At 44.5% G+C, this 21,672-nt stretch overlaps 1 protein-coding gene across 8 annotated transcripts in view; it reads right to left on the bottom strand.

The window, feature by feature from the left end:
* Positions 1-21,672, bottom strand: part of PIEZO2 (piezo type mechanosensitive ion channel component 2) — a 252,233-nt gene that overhangs the window by 76,046 nt on the left and 154,515 nt on the right. For 5 of the 8 annotated variants that reach the window (XM_044934790.2, XM_006066254.4, XM_044934792.2 and 2 more), the window contains 4 exons: positions 6,653-6,875; positions 4,146-4,265; positions 1,516-1,554; positions 426-564 (listed from right to left, as the gene is read on the bottom strand). In XM_044934790.2, coding sequence (XP_044790725.1) covers positions 426-564; positions 1,516-1,554; positions 4,146-4,265; positions 6,653-6,875 — 521 coding nt within the window. The remainder of the gene's footprint in view (positions 1-425; positions 565-1,515; positions 1,555-4,145; positions 4,266-6,652; positions 6,876-21,672) is intronic. The other 3 variants (XM_044934794.2, XM_044934791.2, XM_006066255.4) reach the window with 1 other exon arrangement.

Below are 21,672 nucleotides of genomic sequence, written 5' to 3'. Positions count from 1 at the left end.
GAGACCATATGGGCTACAGCCCACCAGGCTTCTCTATCCATGGGATTCTCCAGGCAAGAATACTGGAGTGTGCTGCCATTCCCTTCTCCAGGGGATTTTCCCAACCTAGGGATCGAACCTGTGTCTCTTAGGTCTCCTGCATTGGCAAGCAGTTGTTTTCTTTTTTTCTTTTTTTACCCCGAGTGCCACTTGGGAAGCCCTTACCTCCATTAGGTCACTTATTTTGTACCAAGGACAGAATGCACAGAGCAGGATATAGGGGCAAAATCTAGGCAGAATCTAAGGAAATGGGCTTCATCAGACTGACTGTGGAAGGAAAAAACCTCTCCTAGAGATCAAAAGGAAAGAGAACCACATCCGATGAAGGATAAACCAAAGACAAGAGATGCTGAGTTCTGCAGGCCGCGGTCCCACAGGCTCCTTACCGGGGGAGGCAGCGGCAGGCTCCCAGCGGTACTGAGGCGTGGAGTACAGGTCAGCCTTGGCGGGGCCGTTCTCCAGCGGGAGGCTAGGGTGGATGGTGTGGTAGTCCACGGGGTTGCCGTTCACGGTCACCAGCAGGCCCTGCCGGGGGCGTGGGGCAAGGCAAGTGGGACAGCAGCTCTGGTTTTCCACACAGACCTCCCTCCTCTGCTCTGCTAGGTGGGCACACTGGACGCTGCAGAGCCAAGGGGAAGCTGAGCACTGTGGGCAGTGATGCCTGCCAGCAAGACAGCCCTGCTCGCCCTCCAAACCCAGCCCCACAGAGTCACACAGGACAAGGCAAACCTGAGCCAGCCCACTTCTGCTGCGCCCATGCCATGCCCCCTGCTCTCCGTGTGAAGCGTGAAGCCTAGAAAGGCTGCAGAGGGCTTAGGGCCTGCTCTGGTCTCCCTTCAGCCTCAGCTCCCGGCCTGCCTCCAGCTACAGGATCTCCAGACAGACTGGGTTCTGGCCTGGAGCTGCTGCCTGCCCTCCCCCCTCCTCCCACCCCAGCCCTGATCCCACTTGCCCCACACCCCGCATGGCCCTCGGGACGAGCAAAGTCTCAGGTTAGCTACAACCCCACGGTCTCTCCCTGACACTGCATCCTGCAACTCCCGTGTTGTAGCATCTCGTACACTAAATACATTCTCCTACTTTTTCCCTCTGGTCTCTTTGGCTTTACGATTTTTAATTTATGCAGATACATATAAACATAGACACACACACATACACGTCTGTCCACAGACGTGTGAGACTTCTTATTCAAATCATAGAGCAGGCATATCTGCAGAGCAGAATGCCTTTTGAGAAAAAGCCCTCCAATGTGGCTTTTTAAAAGTTTAAATACATTTTATATGTTTATACTTGAGCTCATGTTATATGAGTCAATGTTTTAACAGCAATAAATCAGATATAATTTCTGCAAAATAGTATTCAAAAACGTATGAAAATTTTACAGAGCATTAAACTACACTCAGAGGAGCTAATTCCATTTATGTGCCCTTTCCATCACTGACGTGGGCAGAAATGAGAATTCTAGGGTATACTAACGTCGGACGGCTTGTAGTCATCCTGAGTCATGGATAAAAGCTGCAAAAGGAATACAGGACAGCATGTTAGCATGTGAGCAGAAAGCGATGTGATGTTTACACACAGCTACAAAGTCTCAGCACACATGCACTCGATCCTTCAGCCAGGAGCATGCAAGTGTGTTAACATCACAGTGCAAAACATAGAGGGACAATGATGCAGCTGGAGGCTGCTATTTATTGTAAACATTTCCAGTTTCTGATGCTGTCTTTCATCACAATAAACAAGCAGTCGCTAACCACATGACTGAAAAAGCTGATGTTGTTTTTCAAGTGTTTTGTTCTCACAGAATTGCTGCTTGGTCCTAGATAGCATATTCAAAAGCAGAGACATTACTTTGCCAACAAAGGTCCGTCTAGTCAAGGCTATGGTTTTTCCAGTGGTCATGTATGGATGTGAGAGTTGGACTGTGAAGAAGGCTGAGCACCGAAGAATTGATGCTTTCGAACTGTGGTGTTGGAGAAGACTCTTGAGAGTCCCTTGGACTGCAAGGAGATCCAACCAGTGCATCCTAAAGATGATCAGCCCTGGGATTTCTTTGGAAGAAATGATGCTAAAGCTGAAACTCCAGTACTTTGGCCACCTCATGCAAAGAGTTGACTCATTGGAAAAGACTCTGATGCTGGGAGGGATTGGGGGCAAGAGGAGAAGGGGACGCCAGAGGATGAGATGGCTGGATGGCATCACTGACTCGATGGACGTGAGTCTGAGTGAACTCCAGGAGTTGGTGATGGATAGGGAGGCCTGGCGTGCTGTGATTCATGGGGTCGCAAAGAGTCAGACACGACTGAGCGACTGAACTGAACTGAACTTTAGACTTCTAGGACCCTTTGAGATGTCTGTAGGATTCTGAAAGTGTTGACTTTTCAAGAAACTGAAGTTTCATAATAAAGAAAATTTGACTTGTAGTATGGATTGGGATTAAGATTTGCATACTGTCCACAACAGAAGAATTATGACATGGCTGTAACTTTCAGCTGTATTAGAGCTGGGGGGTCCAGTTTCCTCAATAACAAGCATCTGCTGAACTAGTGGTTCTTTCACTTTTTGGGTCAGAACTTGCTCACTTTCTTAAAAATCACTGAAGATCCTGGAGACTTTTACTTATGAGAGTCCTACCCATCAATATCTATTGTGCTAGAAATTAAAATTGCAGAATTAAAAATATTCATTTGTTCGTTCATTAAAAATTGGCTTGTTCACATGAATAATTTTATCTAAATAGTTATCTTTTTTAAAAAATAGTGAAAAGAATGGTGTTGTCTTATTAAAACATGCTTTTGCGTATCTTTAATGTTGGGCTCAAAAGACCACTCCATTTATTTTCCAGTAATTGTCTGCCAAAAGCTCATGCTTGAACCCCCCAAACTGTCCATCAGCTGTTCTTGCACGTAGACCTGTGGTACATAGATGGCAGCTGGGTCCACTCGCCAGCCAAGCACTTCTCCTCGAGGGATCGGGACTTCAGGGGGTCTTCCACTGATGTCACTCAGAATATTAAAAAAGCGTGTGCCCCAAGGTTGAGATTTAAGAAAAGCAAAGACTATTTCTATGGCTGGAGCTCTTGTACCATCAGAGCGAGTGTCAGCACAGCCAAAAGGCAGAGCTCTTAAATGTTGTTACAAAAATTGTTTTGAGCCCGTAGATCCCAGGAAGGGTCTTGGGAATCCCCAGCCATGGTCCATGGCCCTCACCTTGGAAACTGCCATGCTGTCTCCATGGATATCATGGCTTAGTGACCTGAGCAGGACGGCCTGGCACGTGTGTGATGGGACAAAAGGGCTCCAGGACACTAGAGGTCCCTGGGCACCACGGCTACTCCTCCAGGCTGCAGTGCCCTGAGAAGTTCCTTCACTGTTTCCCCCATCTCTCAGCCCACAACAGGCAGGTGCATAAATGGGACCACGTGTCTTAGAGAAACTCTGCCACTGCGTCAATCAGAGAATCTCCTGCTTGATTCCTAATATGACCCCACGAGAGAAGTGTGAGCATCTGTGGTCCCCACATTGCAAATAGGTCACTGTAACAAGTCAGTGGCTGGGGCATGTTGAAAATAGTGAACAAATGGTGAAAAGCTCAAGAATCACCCAGCCGTGCTCTTGGCCCTGGCGCCCACACTGTGACCCTGACACAGGGAGGGGGGATCCCTCTTCATGTCCACACAGACTAGCTGGTGTCCCATGAGTGGCTGTGTGAGCGGTCGTGGTCACCACGGCAGCCGACCCAACATAGAATCACTCTCCACAGCGCATCCCAGCACCTAGGCTGTCACTGCCCAGGGCCAAGGGATTGCTTTGTTTGTTTTGTTTTGCTTTAAAGACAAAATTATCTTTAAAAATTAAGACCACTCTCTCTTTCTGGGATTGAGAGGCTTCAGGGGGAAGCACTGAACTGTAAAAGGTTGGGTCTGACAGAGCCTGGGATTTCCTTTCCAAGCACTGGGCTCCCCTGTCTGACCTTAACCTTCAACATCAAACAGCCCCTGTGAACTTAGCAACCTGGGTTTGCACGTGGACTTACATGGCCTGTATTCAGCAATATGATAAAAAGCAGAAAATAAATGAGAGACAACCCCTGTCCTGGCGGCTTACTTTTCTCTCGTCCGTGGGGTAGTGGGTTGCGTACCACAGGCTCCGCCTCCTCTCGGCTGTGATGGGCGCAGGGCTGCAGGCCAGGGCTCTGTCCTCCTCCTTGGTCCTCTCTTCCTGCACCTGAGACACAGAATAACCCACAGGAAAGCCCTGCTTCCGGAGCAGGTCCCTCAGCAGCCTGGGAGCCCAGACAGAGCTGCTTGTCTCTGCCCCCGCGTGCTGATCTCGTAAAGTAACGTACACCCTACACAGGCTTTCATCCAGACACTTCACAAATGGCCAAAAGCCCACTCTGTAAACACAGAGACAGCAGATTCGCTTGTGAATTGCAGGAACAGGTGCCCATGCTCCGTTAGGAGCCTCCATGTATGTTCTGACCTGCAGAAGGAGGGCCATGCAAGGTCCACAGAGGCCACAACTGCCCATGGAACCTGCCAGGGGACTCTTATGAAAGAGACATTCACTAAAGGCAGAACCATCTAGAGCTTACACGCAACATTAAGCAAAAACACAGCTACTGCCTAACACTGCCACTCGCCTAATTGAACCTTGGCCTAAATCAGACAGTTGGTCCAGGAGAGATGGATAGAGAGAGGAAGGATCAGTACGCACTTGGTGGTTGAGGATGGTTTCCAACAAAGATGCCCCATGAAAGGGCACTTATACTCACTGATCTGCAGACAGAGGGACAGCGTTCAGTGTTGCTGCCAATTCCTGGGGTCTGGCATCCACACAGAGCACCAGACCCCAGGGAGCCCGAGTCATACATTCAGCTCCAGACGCTTGTTCTTCTCTTTCTCAAACTTATGTCATAGACTTTTACTGCAGAACTCATGTTTTTCATGAAACCTACCAGGCCACCTGGAACCATGATATTAATACAGCCAGGCACCTGCCCTCCATCACCGCCTTGGTGAGGAAGTCCTGAGTGCCAGCCCCATTTAAAACACTGACCCCTCCATGGGTCGATCTGGTATGAATGAGACCCTGCTCTGCACACACCCGCAGACGCTATAGAGTAGGACCTGCTGTGGACTGTGTGGCCTGGAATGTGGCCTGTCCTTCCCACTCTCTGCCTTCCCTGGTTCCTGGACAGCCTGGGGCCAAGGAGGTCGAGAGTCTCCGGGGCCCGAGAGGCTGGAACAGCCCAGCAGCTACTGCCTGAGGCACCAAGGGAAAGCCAGGGGCACCGGGGACTCTTTCGAACCCGAAGGCATTAAGGTCATTTCGATCATTGCCTACGACGTTGTTCAGAGTAGTTCTCACATTTTAACTTCTTTTGCACAGTTTTCTGTGTGTGTCTACATGTACCCATACCCGTGTGTTTGTGCAGGAAGGAAACACAGCAACACTGTAAGGGTCTACTGGCGCCCTCATATCTTAGAAGAGGCTCGGAGGAAAAGGTAACCAAGGCGACTGGGATTCTCTGTGAGCCTGGAATCATCCTGTCACCACTGCCGTCTCGGGGTCCAGGGAAAGTGAGACCTGAGACCCCTGCAAACAGGACGCCTGTACTGTGGGCCAGGGTGAGGGTCCCTACACAGAGGGAGGCAGGCAGACCCCCGGCAAACAAGGACGCCTGTGCCGTCGGCTGCTCACGTATTTGGGGGCTGCCTTTCTTCTTGTAAAACGTTCAGCCCCTCACTTCCTCTGGGCCAATGCTCTACCTGTGGCCCCAGGTGGGGTTCTGAGATGCTGGCTCGCTCTCAGTACACACTGGTGGCCTGGCTGCTGACCACATGGATGGAGCTGGAGGGGAGCAGGTGCCAGCCTAGGATCTCACCTTTGCCCCCCATCCCAGCATCCCCTACCCTGCTTGGCATGCGGCCGTGAGGTGATGCGTAGCAGCCCTGTCTATGCCACCTGTCTCCCTCACAGCCAAACTTCTCACAGTCATTTTGGGAGAACGAAAGGGACTGAAGTTGCTGTCACTGAAAAGGAAAAGAGAGGGACCACAAGCCATCCTCCCGATGGTGCCCCAACGTACCACATTCTACGAATAACCCCACAGGGAACAGCCCAGTCCTCAGCCCTGCCCTGTGACCCTGGGGGTTACAGCACCACCGAGAGTGGGGACATCCCCATCATATCATCAGAGGTCAGAGGTCTAAGCTTTAGGAAACTCCAGTTGCCATGACAACAGTCCGGGTGGTCAGAGACCCTTGCATTGTCAGCAAACATGGGCTTGAATCTGATTTCTACTGTTCATCAAGTGTGTGATTTACCTCTCTACCCTTGGTCTCCTCATCTCTAAGATGAGTACAGCACCTGTATGTAAACAGCCCGGCACCCGGCCTGGCAACTAGAGAGTGCTCAATGAAAACGAGGCTTCACTGCACTCATCACCAGCCCTCTGAGCAGCCTGGGGGATGCTAACACAGGGAAGCTGGTCTTTGATCTGATAGAATCTGTACTTGCTTAGGGCTCTGTGTGGAAACAACACACTCTGATAAGAACACTATAGTTATTTCAGGATATAGTATAGTCAGCAGTTGATAGGAACGAACCCTTTCCCCGGAGTCTCCTGCTACTTTGCAGACAAGACCATGAAAACTTCTGGTCCTTACAACGGGCTCCTGCAGCCAGATTCGGATCAGAGTGGCCAGCGTGTAGTACATCACCAGCAGGACGATGGGGTTGGCGTGGTGGTACCAGGACAGGTCGGGGTTGGCAATGATCTTCCATGTGCTGGAACAGTCTGTCTGAATGACTGATTTGATACCAAACAACCTGTTTAAAAACAAAGATAAATATTAAAAAGATGCAACAAAGATCTGGGTCCGATCCACAGAATACAACCAGCTTGTCTGACATATTCACGAGCTGTGCTGTGCTTAGTCGCTCAGTTGTGTCTGACTCTTTGTGACCCCATGGACTGTAACCCACCAGACTCCTCTGTCCATGGGATTTTCCAGGCAAGAATACTGGAGTGGGTTGCCATTCCCTTCTCCAGGGGATCATCCCAACCCAGCGATTGAACCTGGGTCTCCAGCATTGCAGGCAGATTCTTTACTGTCTGGGTCACCAGGGATGCCCCATATATAATATATGCATCTTTAAATCATACATATGTATATTTGTGTATGTATAAAATTCATACCAACATTACCCAGATGGCCTTTCCTCTGGTTCAAAAATCTAGTTAATACTAAACCTTTGCACACTTATTAGAAATTTATGTCTCAATTGTCATTAAGTGTTTTCTTAATGTAGATTTCTACTATATAATCAGATATGATTATATAATTGGAAATTGTATAAATGTGATTCATTAAGAAGTTCATTTTATATGAATTTTTTTCTCAGAAATGACTCTGCTAAGTGAATGAAACATTTACATGTCAAGTGAATCTCCCTGGAATGGAATCTTTCAATCGTTTGTAGCTTTTACATGTGAACTTCCTTTGACTTTGATGTCCCATTTTTCACTGCTCTAAGGTTTTCCAAGACTATGAATTCTCCACTTGTAAAACCTCTCAGAGATATTGCAGTTATTATCATGAGGCCAGGGTGATATTAGTGACCATCCCCACCCCGACTCCTATCAGATTCCTGCTTCTCTTCCTCCTCCTCCTTGGCCGGGAGCACAACTGTCTCTCCACCCTCCATGGAGCCCTTGCTTTGTGATTTTCTCCCCTTCCAAAGCACTCCCAGCATCTGACAGCACGTGGTGGTTATGGCTTGGCTGGGTGTTTGTTTCTCCTCGCACATGTTGGCAGATTTATAAAACCTCCACCTGTTTTCAGGTTCACTCCAGATCACATCTGCTGGTCTCTGGTAATACAGAAACCCAGCCATTTGCAAGAAATACATAATACTGAAAATAACACCCCACTTTAAAACATTAAATTGTGGTAAAACACAGATAACATACCCTGGGTTGGGAAGGTGCCTTGGAGAAGGGAACAGCTACCCACTCTAGTATTCTGGCCTGGAGAATTCCGTGGATTGTATAGTCCATGGGTTGCAAAGAGTCGGACACGACTGAGTGACTTTCTCCTTGCAATCTCCTATATGGATCTCACATATAACACAGAATCTATCATCTTACATTTTTAAGTGTACAGTACAGGGGTATTAACTGCATTCACACTGTCATAGAACCAGTCTCTAAACTGGTCATCTTGCAAAACTAAAACCCTGTCCCCATTAAACACTAAAACTCCACCCCATCTTCCCCCTCAGCTCTTGGTCACCACCATCCTACCTTCTGTCTCCATCAGGATGATTATGCCACGCACCTGGTAGACTCTAAGTGGAAACACTCAGTATCTGTTCTTTAGTGACTGTTTATTTCACTCAGCATAATGTTCTCAAGGTTCATTCACTGGTGTAGCACGTGTCAGAATTTCTTTCCTTTTGAAGGCTGAATAATACACCATTGTATGGATGGATCACATTTTCTTTATCCATTTATCCAAAGATGGAGACTTACACCTTTTGGCTATTATAAGTTGCCATGAACACAGGTATACAAATACCTTTTTAAGATCCCACTTTTGATATTTTGGGCCATATACCCAGAAGTAGAATTGTTGGAGCATACGGTAGGTCTCTCTTTAATTGTTTAAGGAACCACTGTACTGTTTTCCACAGTGGCTACAATCAGTTTATGTTCCCACCAACAGTGCACAGGGCTCCAATTTATGTACATCACTGCCATGTTTCAAGTTTTTTGATGGAGCCATCCTTGCGAGCGTGACCTTAGACACCATGCTTTTAATTTAGCCTTTTCTTTCAAGAGCTCAGAGATCTTTATGATCCAAGCCCTTCATACTGACACCTGGAGGCATATTCTCCAATCAAATACTCCCTCACTAACCAGTTGACACAATATCTTCACAAAACTTCACAAAGAGATAGCCAAGGGGTGAATCTTATTTCAGGAGCTTTTTATTTGTAACTCCGAGTTTTTACCAAAATCACTTTCTTTAGTCTGCAAAACACTCTTTAATATTAAAATAAATATATCCATGTGTCATGAAGATCTGCTGGTGCCAAACACCCTCAGTTTCACCTAGATCAGATCAGATCAGATCAGATCAGTTGCTCAGTCGTGTCTGACTCTTTGCGACCCCATGAATCACAGCACGCCAGGCCTCCCTGTCCATCACCAACTCCCGGAGTTCACTCAGACTCACGTCCATCGAGTCAGTAATACCATCCAGCCATCTCATCCTCTGGCGTCCCCTTCTCCTACTGCCACCAATCCTTCCCAGCATCAGAGTCTTTTCCAATGAGTCAACTCTTCGCATGAGGTGGCCAAAGTACTGGAGTTTCAGCTTTAGCATCATTCCTTCCAAAGAAATCCCAGGGCTGATCTCCTTCAGAATGGACTGGTTGGATCTCCTTGCAGTCCAAGGGACTCTCAAGAGTCTTCTCCAACACCACAGTTCAAAAGCAACAATTCTTCGGTGCTCAGCCTTCTTCACAGTCCAACTCTCATATCCATACATGACCACTGGAAAAACCATAGCCTTGACTAGATGAACCTTTGTTGCTAAAGTAATGTCTTTGCTTTTGAATAAGCTATCTAGATTGGTCATAACTTTCCTTCCAAGGAGTAAGCATCTTTTAATTTCATGGCTGCAGTCACCATCTGTAGTGATTTTGGAGCCCAGAAAAATAAAGTCTGACACTGTTTCCACCGTTTCCCCATCTATTTCCCATGAAGTGATGGGACCGGATGCCATGATCTTCGTTTTCTGAATGTTGAGCTTTAAGCCAACTTTTTCACTCTCCTCTTTCACTTTCATCAAGAGGCTTTTGAGTTCCTCTTCACTTTCTGCCATAAGGGTGGTGTCATCTGCATATCTGAGGTTATTGATATTTCTCCCGGCAGTCTTTATTCCAGCTTGTGTTTCTTCCAGTCCAGCATTTCTCATGATGTACTCTGCATATAAGTTAAATAAACAGGGTGACAATATACAGCCTTGACGAACTCCTTTTCCTATTTGGAACCAGTCTGTTGTTCCGTGTCCAGTTTTAACTATTGCTTCCTGACCTGCATACAAATTTCTCAAGAGGCAGATCAGGTGGTCTGGTATTCCCATCTCTTTCAGAATTTTCCACAGTTTATTGTGATCCACACAGTCAAAGGCTTTGGCATAGTCAATAAAGCAGAAATAGATGCTTTTCTGGAACTCTCTTGCTTTTTCCATGATCCAGCAGATGTTGGCAATTTGATCTCTGGTTCCTCTGCCTTTTCTAAAACTAGCTTGAACATCTGGAAGTTCACGGTTCACATATTGCTGAAGCCTGGCTTGGAGAATTTTGAGCATGACTTAACTAGCGTGTGAGATGAGTGCAATTGTGTGGTAGTTTGAGCATTCTTTGGCATTGCCTTTCTTTGGGATTGGAATGAAAAGTGACCTTTTCCAGTCCTGTGGCCACTGCTGAGTTTTCCAAATTTGCTGGCATATGGAGTGCAGCACTTTCACAGCATCGTCTTTCAGGATTTGAAATAGCTCAACTAGAATTCCATCACCTCCACTAGCTTTGTTCGTAGTGATGCTTTCTAAGGCCCACTTGACTTCACATTCCAGGATGTCTGGCTCTAGGTCAGTGATCACACCATCGTGATTATCTGGGTTGTGAAGATCTTTTTTGTACAGTTCTTCTGTGTATTCTTGCCATCTCTTCTTCATATCTTCTGCTTCTGTTAGGTCGATAAAGTTTCACCTAAGAACATCTTTATTTGATCTTTATGTTTCTCCATATATACCTTAAGATATAAAATCACATCTTGATTTTTTTTTTTCCAGGAGAATGTGAAGGATGTTGTCCTCTTGCATTTAGACTGGTATAATTTCTGGTGAGAAGTCTGTAATTCCCTTTCACAAGATGTACTTTCTATTGTGATGCTGTTACTATTTTTCTCTATCATTGTTAGTCACAATTTAATTGTACTATGGCTTGGTGTGTCCAGCACCCTGCATTATGGGGGTCACAGGGCAGGGCAGGTGTGGGGGGGATGGCCCTTCAGAACGGGGGCCCACCAGCAGATGGGGACAGAACCTCCTCCTCCAAAACCCCATGGTGCAGTGAGCACAAGTAAAGGCCAAAAATCTAACTGCTGGCAGGTGGGAAACAGAATTAGTTATACACATGAATAAAAGCAAGGGAACACTGTCAAGAAGGCAAGGCAGGTCAGATGTCCACAGAAAATGAGGTTTGTGCTTCCACTCCCCTGAAGGCATTTCCTCAAAGTTCGACATATGACTTTGCTGGAAGGAGACTGAATCTAGCTCTCAGTGGTCCTCCCAGCAAGATGCTCCCCTGTCCTTACAACAGCCCATGTGGGTGAGGACAGACCACTTTTACACACGTGTTCTTGCTATTCTGGCTTCCAACCACCCTCCCCTCTGTATTGCATCATATGAAAAACACAGCCAATGTTTAACGTCTTTTTTCATTAGTTTCCTACTTATGCTTTAAACACATTTCCATGCCAAACCCATAGACATTTTTGAGAAACTGGAGTTTGACAGTTTCCGCACAACATTGTTTTCTTAAGCTTGGGAAAACTTCGCATGGAGTCCCCTGGGCTCTGTACCACGCCTTTGAAGTCCTTTTTGGCACACATGTGTCTTAACGGTCTGCCAGGTGGTTGTAATTGGGCTTAGCCCTACACGCGCGGAACCCTGCCTTATAATAACAGCATTCTGTCCATGGGACAATTTTGCACAGGTAGAAGGTGTGTTGTCTTCAGAAGGGGGACAGCTGATGAACACACTGAGGCCCCGTGGAAGTTCCTTGCCATTTCACCACTAAAGGCCCACTACCCTACTTGAGATGATGCCACATCTCAAGAACATTTATATGCTATGAATGTTGTAGATTTATGGCCTATTTTCTGTGTCTAAACACATTTTCACCTCTGAGAGCAGTGTAGAAATGAGTCAGAACCAGGACTCTCAGGACCAGTTGGTCATCCCATATGGCTTCTCATGACAAGACCAAGTTCGGCCCCTAAAACGTGCATCCTTCCATGTTGGGAGCACAGGATGAGAAATATCAAATGTGGGCATTTTTATTACCCACAAACATAATTTTCCCCAAGTAGCTATAATGTAAACATGGATTTGAATACCTCATTTTAAAGCCCTACATAGTTAATAACCAATGATGTTACAAAGGCAGAAAGGAGACCCAAGCCAACTCTGCAGTTCCTCTGATAAATCAGGCACTATGTTGAATGTCTGAGGCCAGCTCTGCTGGGGATCTACCATTGGCTCCATTATACACGTAGATTGAGGCACAAATGAATACAAAGGTTTGTATGTGGTAGGGCTTATGTATCCAGGTCTGCTGGCTTCAAATCACACCACTCCATTTCTCAGGTGTAGTAAGTGGTGAAATAGGAAAACCCCAAGGGTATCAGGAAACCCTCAGGAAAGGGCATTAGTCATAGGAAGATTCCACTACAGGACACATTTAGTAAATTTGTCCTTTTAAGTGCTGAGTCCTGAGTCTATTGAGCATTATAGTTATTGTCGAGGATGTGCAAACAAATAAGATACTATCCCTGTCATCATAGAGAATTCATGATGGTGGAAAACTACTCAAATATGGTGGAATGATTTTAGGAAATGTGCTCTGAGCTGTTCATCCTTTGGAAGGTGGTTATCAAGTTTTCCTTCTATGGAACTGCTTTGCCTGGATGGTGGGTGCAGAGTGGTGATTTGTGCCACCCCTTTCTGAGCATCAGAGCAGCAGGCATTACCTCTGAAGGGCACAGGGGCATCTCACTGACCCCATGGGAGGGATCTCACTCCCCAGTGGAGTAGCCAATTGCTGGCTCTTACATTTTAATTTATCTGAAGGGCACGAAAGAGAAACCTGCAAACTAGTGACCAAGGAGTTTCATTTAGTGTCAGAAAGGTCAGAGATATAGAAGGAAAAAGATTGGATAATTCATTATGGAGGCATGCTCAAACAGGGGAAAGCAAGAACTCTTCTGTAAGAAAAGTTGTAGAGTAAGTTACTCCAGGAAGAAGCAAACATCTAGAAAAGGCAACAATTGGCAGAAATCTAGCTAAATCCCAGATCTTCTCCTTTTAAATCCACATAAAATGCTTCTATATTTTCTAGGATAAAGCCCTATGTTTCTTAGATTTCAGATCAGATCAGATCAGTCGCTCAGTCGTGTCTGACTCTTTGCGACCCCATGAATCACAGCACGCCAGGCCTCCCTGTCCATCACCAACTCCCGGAGTTCACTCAGACTCACATCCATCGAGTCAGTGATGCCATCCAGCCATCTCATCCTCTGGCGTCCCCTTCTCCTACTGCCACCAATCCTTCCCAGCATCAGAGCCTTTTCCAATGAGTCAACTCTTCGCATGAGGTGGCCAAAGTACTGGAGTTTCAGCTTTAGCATCATTCCTTCCAAAGAAATCCCAGGGCTGATCTCCTTCAGAATGGACTGGTTGGATCTCCTTGCAGTCCAAGGGACTCTCAAGAGTCTTCTCCAACACCACAGTTCAAAACCATCAATTCTTCAGTGCTCAGCCTTCTTCACAGTCCAACTCTCACATCCATACATGACCACTGGAAAAACCACAGCCTTGACTAGACGGACCTTTGTTGGCAAAGGAATGTCTCTGCTTTTGAATATGCTATCTAGATTGGTCATTACTTTCCTTCCAAGGAGTAAGCATCTTTTAATTTCATGGCTGCAGTCACCATCTGTAGTGATTTTGGAGCCCAGAAAAATAAAGTCTGACACTGTTTCCACCGTTTCCCCATCTATTTCCCATGAAGTGATGGGACCGGATGCCATGATCTTCGTTTTCTGAATGTTGAGCTTTAAGCCAACTTTTTCACTCTCCTCTTTCACTTTCATCAAGAGGCTTTTGAGTTCCTCTTCACTTTCTGCCATAAGGGTGGTGTCATCTGCATATCTGAGGTTATTGATATTTCTCCCAGCAATCTTGATTCCAGCTTGTGTTTCTTCCAGTCCAGCGTTTCTCATGATGTACTCTGCATATAAGTTAAATAAACAGGGTGACAATATACAGCCTTGACGAACTCCTTTTCCTATTTGGAACCAGTCTGTTGTTCCGTGTCCAGTTCTAACTGTTGCTTCCTGACCTGCATACAAATTTCTCAAGAGGCAGATCAGGTGGTCTGGTATTCCCATCTCTTTCAGAATTTTCCACAGTTTATTGTGATCCATACAGTCAAAGGCTTTGGCATAGTCAATAAGGCAGAAATAGATGCTTTTCTGGAACTCTCTTGCTTTTTCCATGATCCAGCAGATGTTGGCAATTTGATCTCTGGTTCCTCTGCCTTTTCTAAAACTAGCTTGAACATCAGGAAGTTCACGGTTCACATATTGCTGAAGCCTGGCTTGGAGAATTTTGAGCATGACTTAACTAGCGTGTGAGATGAGTGCAATTGTGTGGTAGTTTGAGCATTCTTTGGCATTGCCTTTCTTTGGGATTGGAATGAAAAGTGACCTTTTCCAGTCCTGTGGCCACTGCTGAGTTTTCCAAATTTGCTGGCATATTGAGTGCAGCACTTTCATAGCATCATCTTTCAGGATTTGGAATAGCTCAACTGGAATTCCATCACCTCCACTAGCTTACATCATAGGAAACGGCTTTCCATGAAGTGTCCTTGTAATGTGATGCAACAAAAAGTATAAGCTTTTCCCATTCTTGGGAATTTTCTATTTTAGGAAAACATGAATATATTTTAATAGACATGTATCATGGAAATATGGTAAAGTTAATCAGTTTCAAACCCAATGAATCATGGAATGGATGTTAGAGCTGGGTTTTTTTGTTTGTTTCTTTTTCTTTTCTTTTTTTTTAAATTCAGGCAATCAGTTATCAGTGAGGTGAGTGCAATTTTACATCAATATTAATATATAAAGTAACAATAATAGGAACTTCAGATTTATTGTCAGACACAACACAAGTGAGAAGACAGTGAGGGAACATCTTTAAAGTAGCAAAATAAAAGCTATTACTCTAGAATTCTATACCCAGCAAAACTATCTATCACCAGAAGGTGCACTACAAAAAATGTGAAAAATTATTTTATGCAGAAGAAAAATAATCATAGACGGAAATATGGACATGTGGACTGATTAGGGAAAAAAGACAGTACAAATTCTCTGAATAAATTAAGTAATTATTCTCTGCAATAAATTAAATAACATCATTACTGATTCTACAAATATTCAAAAGAAAACAAACTCAACATTATTAGCAACTTTATGCTAATAAATTTGACATCTTACATGCAAAGGAAAATTCCTTGAAAGACACAAATTACTAAAACTCATTCAAGAAGAAATAACCTGAGAATCTTATATTTGTTAGAGAAATTGAATCTGTGCTTAAATATCTTCCCATAAAGAAAATTTCAGACTCACATAGTTTCATAAGTGATTTCTTCTTAAGGATAAATTTAAAAATAATAATAAAAAATTCAACACCAACTCTTCTGTCACACAAATTCAATCCCAGCAGGCTTTGCTATAGACATCAACAAACTGATATAAAATTCATATGGAAACATAAAGGGCTTAGAATAGCTTAAACAACTTCAAATTAAAAGAAAAAAGAATCCCCTCGAGCTTTGCCCGCCCGGAGCTCCACTGCTCTCGGCGGCCAGAACGCAGGGGTAGAGCAGCCCTCGGCGGCCTGGGAGGGACGGGCGGCGGTGCCCGTCCCGGGGCCGCTCGAGGCACACTGCGCCGCAAAAAAAAAATAAAATAAAATAAAAGAAAAAAGAAAGTCTGACACTGCTTAAATTCAAGACATTATCAAGCTACAAGTAATCAAGACAGTGACATAAAGATGAAGAGACAAATTGTATAGAATAGTCTATATATAAACCCAACCACATAATCATGGTCATGATTTTCAACAGATGCAAAAGAAAACACAGTCATTTCAATAAATGATTCTGGACTACTTAACACCAAAGGCAAAACAAACTCTAAGAAGAAGGTATAGAGGAAACGTTTGTGAATTTGGGCTTGGCAAATAATTCTTAACTACCACACCAAAAGTATGATTCACAAAAGAACAACTATGAAGTATAGTTCATCAAAACTAAAAACTCTTCTCTTGCAAAGATACTAGTAAAAGGATGATAACCCATAGACTGGGGAAATATTTGCAGAAACATATACCTGATAAATGATTCGTGTCCTAAACAACTGTCAGAACTCAACTGTAAGAAAACAAAGTTAACATAATTTTTAAAAATGGGTAAAAGGTGAAAGATTTATACGATCTGAAGAGAGTGTGATGAAGAGAAAGTAGCATCGACATACAGTCCATAGCATTGCAAAGAGTTGGACATGACTGAAGCGACTTAACATGCACGTGTGTGTAAAATAGATAGCTAGTGAGAAGTTCCTATAAAACACAAGGAGTCTGGCCTGGCACTCTGTGATGACTTAGAGGGGTGGAATGCGGGGAGGGGAGGGAGGCTCAAGAGGAAGGTGATATATATGTAATTATGGCTGATTCTCGTTGTTGTATGGCAGAAGTCAACACAACATTGTAAAGCAATTTCCTCTCAATTAAAAATAAATTTTAATAAACAAATAAGAATGGGTAAAATATTTTAACAGACACTTCATCAGAAAGATACATGAATGTAAAATCAGCTCATGAAAAAGATCCTCAGCCTCATTAGTCACTAGGGAAATGCATTAAATTAAAACCACAATGAATTGCCTCTACACAACAATCAGAATGCCCAAATTTAAAAAGATTGACTCTACTAAGACAGGATGAAAAAAGAAATGAATTCTCACACTGCAAAATGAGACCTGCCTCCTGCCCCCACCCAGAATAATAGTATTAATTATAACAATAATAAGAGCAACAGTACTGTTTAAAAGTACATACTACATTATTTTGTTTATAGGAAGTCCTAGAAAATTTACTCTAATCAAGTCAGGGAGAGCCATCAGAGTTTACCTGGGGATGGGATGAAGGAGGATGAAGACAGGAGAGAGATTACAAAGGGGATGATGGAGCTCTTGGGACAGATGGGTATATTCATTCCCTTAATTATGGTGATGGTTTCATGGGTATGATTATGTCAAAACTGATCAAACTGTAAGCTTTAAATTATCCAGTTTATTTCATATCAATTATACATCAAGAAAGCTGTTAAGAAAAACAATTCTACTACTTCCACCAAAAGTGAATAACTAGCAACTTTGTGAAAACCATTGTTAAGTTTTCTCAGGAAAAAAAGCTTCTTTAGAGAAACTCTGAAGGGAAAAATCAAAGCCTCTCAGTTCCCATTTCCAGAGCTAACCTCTTACTTCTGGGTCAGTTTGTTTAGAACTAAAATGAACACACTGCTATATTTAAAATGGAAACCAACAAGGACCTACTGTACAGACATGAACTCTGCTCAATGTTATGTGGCAGCTTGGATTGGAGGGGGTTTGGGGAAGAAAGGATACATGTATATGTATGGCTGATTCCCTTAACTGTTCAACTGAAACTGCTGCTGCTGCTGCTAAGTCGCTTCAGTCGTGTCCGACTCTGTGCAACTCCATAGACGGCAGCCCACGAGGCTCCCCTGTCCCTGGGATTCTCCAGGCAAGAACACTGGAGTGGGTTGCCATTGCCTTCTCCAATGCAGGAAAGTGAAAATTGAAAGTGAAGTTGCTGAGTCTTGTCCGACTCCTAGCGACCCCATGGACTGCGGCCCACCAGGCTCCTCCATCCATGGGATTTTCCAGGCAAGAGTACTGGAGTGGGGTGCCATTGCCTTCTCCGTCAACTGAAACTACCACATTGTTAATCAGCTACACTTATACAAAATAAAAAGTTTAAAGTTTGGAAAAAGAAAAAAATGCAGACAACAACAGCCACAGTTACTGCATAATAAACATTCTGAATTTCAGAAAGCCAAGCAGTTATGAGGCAACATCCTTCTGTATATTTGTCCTCAAAATGCTTTGCAAGTCAGCCAAATTGGCTTATCTACAGTCTAAAAAATTAACGAGGTGTTACTGCATTGAATTAAAGTCCAGTCCATGAATGAGAATGTTAGCTCTAATAAACAAGATGGTCACACTTTCCAACAAACCGTTTGATAGCAAAATAATTGTTTCGTTCCAAAATGCCCTTTCTTAAAAGATCGCTTTAATTTTTCATCAGCTGTTATTTTAACTTGAAGGATTAGTCCATCTTCCCACCACAAGAACTTTTACCATCATTAATTTGCTATTAATTTTTAAAGTTGAAAGCACTTAAATGTACCATCCAGGCTTAGTTTGTAATACGTTCATTAATACTAATCATTTGGAGCAAATGTAGAAAAAAATAACTGCCAACTCTGCCTAATCTCTATTCCTCTTCATATTTTGAAAGATTAAATGTAGAACAAGTCATCTTTTCACCTGGCAAGCTTCACTGGACTACATTTTATCCTTGAGAGCAGGGACAGCACTTGGGCAGAAAGGTCCTGACTTGCGGTGACCCGTGCAGGTGAGCTGCTCTGTCCAAGCTCCAGAGCTTGACTGCCCTCCAGGTCAGCAAGGAAATCAGGTCACAGGACAGGGTGGGTCCTTCCTGGACACTGGAAGAAGACCCTTCCTGAGAGGCATGCTCAAGAGCAAAGGCGAGACACAGCTGGTCGAGGGTGTACTTCCAGAAGCCCAGGCTGAGAGGTTTCAGGTTCAAGTTGGACAGATGTCCAGTGCGGAGGCTCGTCTGCCTGGTCAGGGGCAATGGCTACTTTAAACACGAAGCCAGGTGTCACTTTGGTGGCAGGGTGACACCCCACCCAGGGACCCCCCTTTCCCAGGGGTCTTGGGTCAACACCACACCCACTCACGGCCCCAGGTGACCATCAGGTTGTGGAGATTTCCTGAATGGACTTGAGGGTCAAGTATTTACATTCTATTGATTTTCCATTTATCTGTGGAAAGTCAATTTGTTTCTCTTTGTTCCCAGTTTTTGCCGTTTAGATGAGCACAGATAAAGTGGATCTGAGATCAGTCACTTAATCCAAAAAGAAACAAGAGTTTGGTTGCTGTTATGTCACCTACCAACTGGGCAAACTAAAGCATTGACTCCCTGGTGGTGACACCCTTAACAAAAAGGGGGAGTGTTAACCACAGGTTCATTCACATTCCTCAGCATGAAAATGACCTGCTTGACATTAATTTTCCCCACACTGGACTGCTTTCAGATGAAGTTCTCACCAACCTGCCTCCATTAAGAACAATATTGTCTATCTGTGCTGTTTCCATTAGCTAGGCTAAGACGGCTCTGATGAGGAGGCAGCACCATGGCTGTCCCAGTAAGGCTGCAAACGCACTAGAACAAGCCACATTAGACAAGCACCTGCAAAGCCAACGGCACCAGACACAACACAAAAGTGACTGCATTCTGTCACTTTCCAGGAGCCCATTGGCTTCTCCAAACTAGAAGAAAAAGACACAGCATCAGGGTCATTATGACTCCTGACACATTCAGTTCAGTTCAGTTGCTCAGTCGTGTCCGATTCTTTGCGACCCCATGAACTGCAGCATGCCAGGCCTCCCTGTCCATCACCAACTCCCGGAGTTCACTCAAACTCATGTCCATCGAGTTGGTAATGCCATCCAGCCATCTCATCCTCTGTCATCCCCTTCTCCTCCTGCCCCCAATCCCTCACAGCATCAGAGTCTTTTCCAATGAGTCAACTCTTCGCATGAGGTGGCCAAAGGATTGGAGTTTCAGCTTCAGCATCAGTCCTTCCAAAGAACACCCAGGACTGATCTCCTTTAGAAGGGACTGGTTGGATCTCCTTGCAGCCCAAGGGACTCTCAAGAGTCTTCTCCAACACCACATTTCAAAAGCATCAATTCTTCAGTGCTCAGCTTTCTTCACAGTCCAACTCTCACATCCATACATGACCACTGGAAAAACCCTAGCCTTGACTAGACGGACCTTTGTTAGCAAAATAATGTCTCTGCTTTTTAATATGCTTTCTAGGTTGGTCATAACTTTCTTTCCAAGGAGTAAGCGTCTTTTAATTTCATGGCTGCAGTCACCATCTGCAGTGATTTTGGAGCTCCCCAAAATAAAGTCTGACACTGTTTCCACTGTTTCCCCATCTATTTCCCATGAAGTGATGGGACCGGATGCCATGATCTTCGTTTTCTGAATGTTGAGCTTTAAGCCAACTTTTTCACTCTCCTCTTTCACTTTCATCAAGAGGCTTTTTAGTTCCTCTTCACTTTCTGCCATAAGGGTGGTGTCATCTGCATATCTGAGGTTATTGCTATTTCTCCTGGAAATCTTGATTCCAGCTTGTGCTTCTTCCAGCCATTACTGACATTTTAATGACTAGTGTAAGAATAGGATAAATATAATAAATAATACTGTACTTTTTGTGTTTTTTTTTTCATTCTTCTTATTTGTTACAGAATGGTTAAATATTGCTGAAGTTTGAGGCTTTGGCTTTTCTTTCTTATACTGTTTTAACACTGGAATAAACATGTTTTTCCTTCACTAAACAAAGTGCATTTTTTTATTGTGATTTGTTGAAACAGGACATGGAAAGGGCGACATGGGACAAGTTGTTGTGTATTTATTTAATAGAGAATGCTGCCTCCACAGGGAATGGCCTGAATCTCTCCCATTCCTTCCCACAATTCTTGTTCATTTTCAGATTGCAGGATCTAAGGTGAAAAAAAAAAAAAGCAGCAAAACAACAAAATGAATTTGAGCAAAGAAGTCCAACCCTTGCAGTATAGAGAAAGTGATGTGACTGACGCAGAGAAAATGCAGAGGTTGGAATGACAGCCAGTCAGAGATGATGAGAGGCGACTCTGAGGGCTATTCAGTCACCCCCATATGAGCGCTCACCACGCACAAGTGTTCATGACACACAGAAGAAAACCTACAGGTTCCATCACGCTCAGTCATGACTGCGAAAACCGTAGACGCTGACTCCCCAGCCAAGCCCTCCACCTGGCCCTCGTCGGAATGTTTGCTGCGATTGTCCAGATAACTTTGGTGAGAAAACAAGGACCGCCCCCACCACCCCCACTTTGCCCAGGACTGTTTTTACATGAGTTCACCTCAGAATTACTCGCAGTGTCATCTTTGCAAGGGAACAGTCAACAGTGAGCTGACAAAATTAAAACTGGCTTTTTGTAAAGTCACCAGTGAGTAGATGTTTATTTACAGCATTCAACACATTTCAGCTCAGATTCAAGGACACCACAGAGCAAGTCAGGTCCACCTGCCTCGGTCCCGTCCTCCACAGTGCACATCCCACACTTTCTGTGCAGAAAACCCACAGGACACAAGCTGGCTGGGACTGGTGGCTTTATCACAGAGAGGAACCCAGGTGAGGACTCTGAACGCTGACCCTTGCTTCCTGGCCTTCAAAGCGTAAGGTGTTTGCTGTCTACAGAAATTCCCGAGGAAACACAAAACCTTTGGAAAGTCCCATACTTGGGATTAGCTAAGCCAAATTTTGTTTAGTCTGCCATTTTCCTTAGGGAGACCTGCCAGGATACGTTGGAACTGGGCTCTAT

The sequence above is a fragment of the Bubalus bubalis genome, chromosome 22 (genome assembly GCF_019923935.1).
Source record: "Bubalus bubalis isolate 160015118507 breed Murrah chromosome 22, NDDB_SH_1, whole genome shotgun sequence".
NCBI classification, from domain to species: domain Eukaryota; kingdom Metazoa; phylum Chordata; class Mammalia; order Artiodactyla; family Bovidae; genus Bubalus; species Bubalus bubalis.
The sequence above is the reverse complement of the archived record's forward strand: the minus strand, read 5'-3'. Positions and strand labels throughout refer to the sequence as shown.